We start from the raw sequence: 5,637 nt of genomic DNA, 5'->3' as shown, positions 1-5,637 counted from the left end.
CCTCCAAGCCTCCCAAGAGGACCCAAAGAGCTACAAAGGTTGTTATTTCTTCATATTTTCTTTCGTTGATGTTTTTAATCTTTCTACATTTGCAAGATGATCCTTGGTGGGTTTAACTTTTTATGCTATTCTAAATTTATAAGTCTTCCGTTGCCTAAATCTTATGTTTTTGAAACTATATTTTGAATAAAAACCCAACAATGTTATGTTTAGAATTCACTAAGTTTCATGCTTACCCTTTCGCTTTTAAAATAAATGTTTCAGGAGCTACAGGTACAAGTAAAGGTAAATGTAAAGCTTGACTGCACACGTGCATGGTTTGAAGATTGGGTTATTGTCACAGATATTTATCATTGAATTTTCTTACTATTTTTTCAGTTGTTCGTTTTGATTTATGATTGAATTGATATTGTTGAAACTATGTTTTTGTAAATGTTAATTTGAGTCTTGAAACTTATTGGAATTGGTTAACTAATATATTTTAATTGGGGGTTATAATAAATATAAATGTTTTTAAAAATTGTAATTTATTTAAAATTTTGGAACGTTACACATTGTAAGGATATAATTTGTTAAAAACAATATATTAGATTTAATTATATATTTTTCAGTAAATAAAATTATATAATTGATATAATAAAAGTAAAAAGTATTTAAAAGTAAAAGATATAAAAAACTACAATTTAAGTTGAAAGACCAAAAATATTATTTAAAAGGGTAAAAACTATAAATTTTAATAATAGAACATGTTCTTTTAATACAAAATTAAATATATATTACCAAAAAAAAGTATGATATAAATCGAAGGACTAAAAGTATAATTTTAGATGCTTAAAACTGAATTTTTTGTTAAAAGGAATGTTTTTCTATATATGGTGGGGACAAAAGAACTATTCTACTTTTTTGTGGAGGGAACAAAAAAAACTATATTTGAAATTGTCCTATTTTTTTTAAAGAGGATCTGTTAAAAAAATGTTCTACATTCTCACATCAAAAAAAAAATTGGCAAGAAAACTGTAATTTACTAATTTTTCTTTGTGAAATATGGTTGGAGGACATCAAAAATAAACATCGTTTTATAATTGTTATTCATCTTCAATGCTAGCGTGATTTCATGCATCATGTTGGGAAGTCCTCTGTTAATTTCATGTTAACAAATAAAAAGGTGAATCATTTTGGCCATACAGAAAAGTGGCATATGATTTTCATTATCTCTTTTTTTTTTTTTTTTTCTCTTTCATGACCACTTCGAATAGAGTCGATGTGTGAATCTGCAAACTCATTATTCAACTTTAGGATTGTAAATATTTGTTTATGGATAGTGCATACCACCCGTTTGTAAAAACGTCTAACTGATTAAATTTGCTTTTTTATCGATAATATGTCTATTGCTTCAGTAACTTAATTGGCAAGACCATCTCGATATGATTGCAAATTTTTATAAAGAATCATTTCAATAGTTGTTCTTTAATCTAATCGTTCGGGCTGTCGTAACTCTATTTATACGCATGTATGATTTTTTTTTTAGTTTTCAGCATAATTAAAATGCATACTTGTCAATTGACATTTGAATGTTTCATTGCTATAAACTATATGTAGAATCAATGTCACTTGTTCATAAAAGTTATCAACTTTAGAGCATATGGATTCTCCATTCATGCATAAAAAAAACTATCCCTAGACCCCAGCCCTCACTAATGTTGAGTATTTTTCTTTTATAGGGACCCATTGTACCACTCATAATAGCTATTAACTTTAGTTTTGTTAGGCTGAGTTTTTTATACTTGATTGGACCATGTTTAATTTTCAATCAGATATTCATTTCTTTTATACAAACGATCCATGTCCCACATTGTTCGGTCTTGTTGTGTGAGAAAAAAATTGAAATGTTTTAGTACTTTGTTTGGTCTTGTGTACCAAAGGGAGTCTTATTGCTCCTTTGAGGCCAAGACAAACATGATAGAATGAATGTTTGGAAAATGTGCCATATATACTATTTAGTACCTTACTACTACTTTAGTTACACGAGAAAAAAGATGGTAAGTTGATATCTACAATGGGTTATTCTGGATTGATATCTAAAGCAATAAAATTTTGGATTTAGGCGTACGTACTTGTTATGCTACTTTGTTTTAAAGAAAGTTATTCCTAATATATATATATATATATATATATATATATATATATATATATATATATATATATATATATATATTATGGATACGACGATGATATACATGATTCACTTGATGAGTGGTTGTTTGGTCTTGTTGGGAGACTTGCATGATTGGAATTTACAAGGGTCAGCCTCAATGAGCAACTGAACAATCTCATTCATGCTAGGACGAAGGGCAGCTGTCTTGCATGTACATCGAAAGGCTATACGAAGAACCTTAATTATGTCATCATTGAAATAACCAGAAAGTGTGTTGTCCAAAACCTCGATTGCTCCTTGTTTTGTTTCCACTTTGGTTGAAATCCAATATATGATGTTCTTGTTTTCTCCAAACTCCATCTCGACGGGCTTCTTCCCAGTAATGAGTTCCATCAACACCACCCCAAAACTATAGACATCGCACTTTGTTGTGGCTTTACAGGAATATGCATACTCTGTAAATTAACGTAAAACAAAACACTTATGAAATTAATGAATTTAAGGGTGGTTGTTAATTATGAGTAAATTAAAATAGGTAGGTAGGTACCTGGTGCTAAGTAGCCATAGGAGCCTGCAACGAGTGTGGTGGTGGAGTCTTTTCCTCGAGCCCCCCGGAGAACTTTGGCGATGCCAAAGTCAGCTACTTTGGGTTGGAAGTTTTGGTCAAGGAGGATGTTGGTTGACTTGATGTCTCGGTGAATGATTGGCGGCATAAGATGGTGGTGGAGATAGGCAAGACCTTGTGCCACCCCAAGTGCAATCTGATGACGTGTCGGCCAATCCAAAAGACATTTCCCTGTATGAAGTGCATCCCATAGGTTCCCATTCGGCATGTATTCATATACCAACAAGTTACAATCAAAGCTTGAGAAATAGCAATACAACTTTACTATATTTTTATGCCTTATGTTTCCTAGAGTCTCCACTTCTGTTTTTAGCTCTCTATTCATAATCTGCTGCTGCTGCTGCTCATCGGAGCCTTCATCTGCTGCTTTGCTTTTCTGACTCCAAAGTCTCTTAACAGCAACCACCTCTCCGTTGCTCAGCTCAATCTTATAAACAGTTCCCGACCCTCCATGCCCCACCACATTCTTATCAATCATGGCTTCCACTATTTCTTCCTGATCAAAACTCACCCGATGAAAGCTTTTCACATTGTACGAGCAATATGAAGATGACCATGTTTCCTCGTGTTTTACAACATCGTTTTCCTTACTAAACCAACGTTGTAGAAACACAACACCCCCAATGACAACCACCCCGATTGAAATCCCTATAACCCAAATGTAATCCACTTTTTTTCTACTGTAAGCCTCGCCACAAATGGAGAAATTTTGATTTTTATCTGATGATGATTTGGGGTACTCGGAAATACACAGATTTGGGTTGCCTATAAAGCTCTCGAGTTGTCCTCCTTTGATGAACGAGAGGGGTATCGGCCCTGAAAGATGATTGTTTGAAAAGTTCATCGAGCTTGGAAGCAAATCACAGAAGCTTTCCGGGATTGAACCGGTTAACAAATTTCTTGAAAGATCAAGAACATTTAAAGATGTTAGTGAGGAAAGTGAATTAGGAATGTGGGAAGTAAGTTTATTTCCTTGCAGCAGGAGGAGATTGAGCCTTTTGAGGTGGCCGATTTCTGAAGGAATAGGACCCGAGATGAGGTTATTGCTAAGATCAATCTTTACAAGATTATAAACTTGAGAAATTTCACAAGGGATAACTCCGGTGATGCGATTATTCTGTAAAAACAATTCTGACAAATTTTTAGCATTCCCGAGAGATGGAGTTATTGAACCGCTTAAAAAATTGTCACTCAGATCGATGATGGATACTGACGGGAGGCTCAGAATCTTTTCTGGTATGTTTCCCTCCAACATGTTGGAACTAAGTCGGAAACGTATTACAGAGACACATTTGCTGTAACTTTCCGGCAACACACCAGAAAACCTGTTGTCAAGGGCTAGCAAGTAATTCAACTTACCTCCATTGCATATCTCCGGTGGCAATTCTCCTGTCAACTGGTTTTCCGACAAGTCAAACAGCACCAGAGGCGACCATCTTCCTAGGTGCCTTGGAACTTCACCTGTCAAGTAGTTGCTATAAAGGGATAACATCACCAAACTCTTTGACTCCTCAAGCACACGTGGGATTTCTCCGGTGAGACTGTTGTTGTAAAACTGCAATACTCTGAGATTCGGGAGGCGGCATATGGATTCCGGCAGACTTCCGGTTAACTTATTGACAGACATGTCGATGTCAGTGAGGCCCGTCAGGTTACCAAGCTCTTCCGGTATCCCACCGGTTAGTTGATTGTAGTAAAGCTCGATTAATTGCAAGTTTGGAAGCGAACCGATTTCTGTCGGAACCGGACCCACTAAAAAATTCCCGCTCAATTCAAGATCAACAAGAGACGTCATGTTCCCGATGCTTTTCGGGATTAAACCACTCACCATGCACGTACTCAAGATCATTGACCTGAGTTTTGTCAGCCGGAAAATATCAATCGGCAAGCTCCACGGCTCAAAACCACCGTTTTCATTGAAGTTCACCACTTGAAGATTGGTGAGGTTTATAAGAGACTTGGGGAATTTTCCGGTGAAGGAACATGATGACATATCAAGAAACCTCAGGGATACCATGGATGACATGTCAGGCAATTTTCCGGCGAGATTTGTATGTGTGGTTGTCAGTTCTTCCAGTAACGAACAGTTGGTAATACTGTAAGGGAAGTCACCATGGATATCATTATGGCCAATATTCAAGCTTTTCAGTTCCGGCAGGTAAGAACATATGTTTTCCGGGAAGTGGCCAGATAAGTTCCACCCAGAAATATCAACCTTCACTACGTACCCTTTACTGTCGCAGCTTATTCCTGTGTAGTTGCAGACATTTTTTCCGGATGTGACATCCCAGTCAGCCATAGGGTTTCCGGAAAGAGATTTTTTCATAAGTTTGAAGAACTCAGACTGGTTAGCTATGGTGTTTGTAAGTGAGAAGAGAAATACAAGACTGAAGATGAAAATATAGCCAAATCCCATTGGTGGAATGCTGGGTTGTTAAACGTAGAAATAAAGGAAGAAAATGAAAAACAAAAATAATTTCTAGTTGTAGTGGAAGTTATGTTCGCGTGGGTGATGCACAACAGAAGGAGAGATGATGAAGATTGAAGACAAGAGATATTTAAATGAAATGATTGGTTAAATCATTGGGAGCTAAAAAAAAGTTTGTGTAAAAGTGTACACGGACAATATTTGGGCCTATTAAACTTTAAGTAAAATTGCATTTGGCCAATGACTTTTTTTTTTTTTCTACATGTTAATATTGTGCTAATCAGGCATAGATTGACCCTCATATTAATGATATTCAGACAAAATTGCAATTTTTTTTCTATTGAAATGTGAGAAAGTCAAAAGAGTCGTGAACATCGTCATTATCGTTACCATAAAAAATAACTCTTAAAATTTGTCCCATTCATTATA

General features: G+C 35.4%; 1 protein-coding gene across 1 annotated transcript; it reads right to left on the bottom strand.

Annotated features, from left to right (window-relative positions):
- Nucleotides 1–1,971: 1,971 nt before the first annotated feature.
- LOC145137128 (receptor protein-tyrosine kinase CEPR1-like) lies at nucleotides 1,972–5,371 on the bottom strand. Its single transcript, XM_079071264.1, has 2 exons — nucleotides 2,703–5,371; nucleotides 1,972–2,610 (listed from the first exon to the last, which is right to left on the bottom strand). The coding sequence occupies exons 1-2, from the start codon at nucleotides 5,194–5,196 to the stop codon at nucleotides 2,243–2,245; spliced, it is 2,862 nt and encodes a 953-aa protein (XP_078927390.1). The 5' UTR covers nucleotides 5,197–5,371; the 3' UTR covers nucleotides 1,972–2,242.
- Nucleotides 5,372–5,637: the final 266 nt, after the last annotated feature.

This window comes from Lactuca virosa, chromosome 9 (assembly GCF_052849685.1).
Source record: "Lactuca virosa cultivar CGN04683 chromosome 9, Lactuca_virosa_CGN04683_v6, whole genome shotgun sequence".
Taxonomy (NCBI): Eukaryota; Viridiplantae; Streptophyta; class Magnoliopsida; order Asterales; family Asteraceae; genus Lactuca; species Lactuca virosa.
This window is presented reverse-complemented; position numbering and strand designations above follow the sequence as displayed.

Coding starts and splice junctions, on each gene's coding strand:
- LOC145137128 (XM_079071264.1), bottom strand. CDS start 5,196: ATGGGATTTGGCTATATTTTCATCTTCAGTCTTGTATTTCTCTTCTCA. Junction 2,611..2,702: donor CTATGGCTACTTAGCACCAG/GTACCTACCTAC, acceptor GTTAATTTACAG/AGTATGCATATTCCTGTAAA.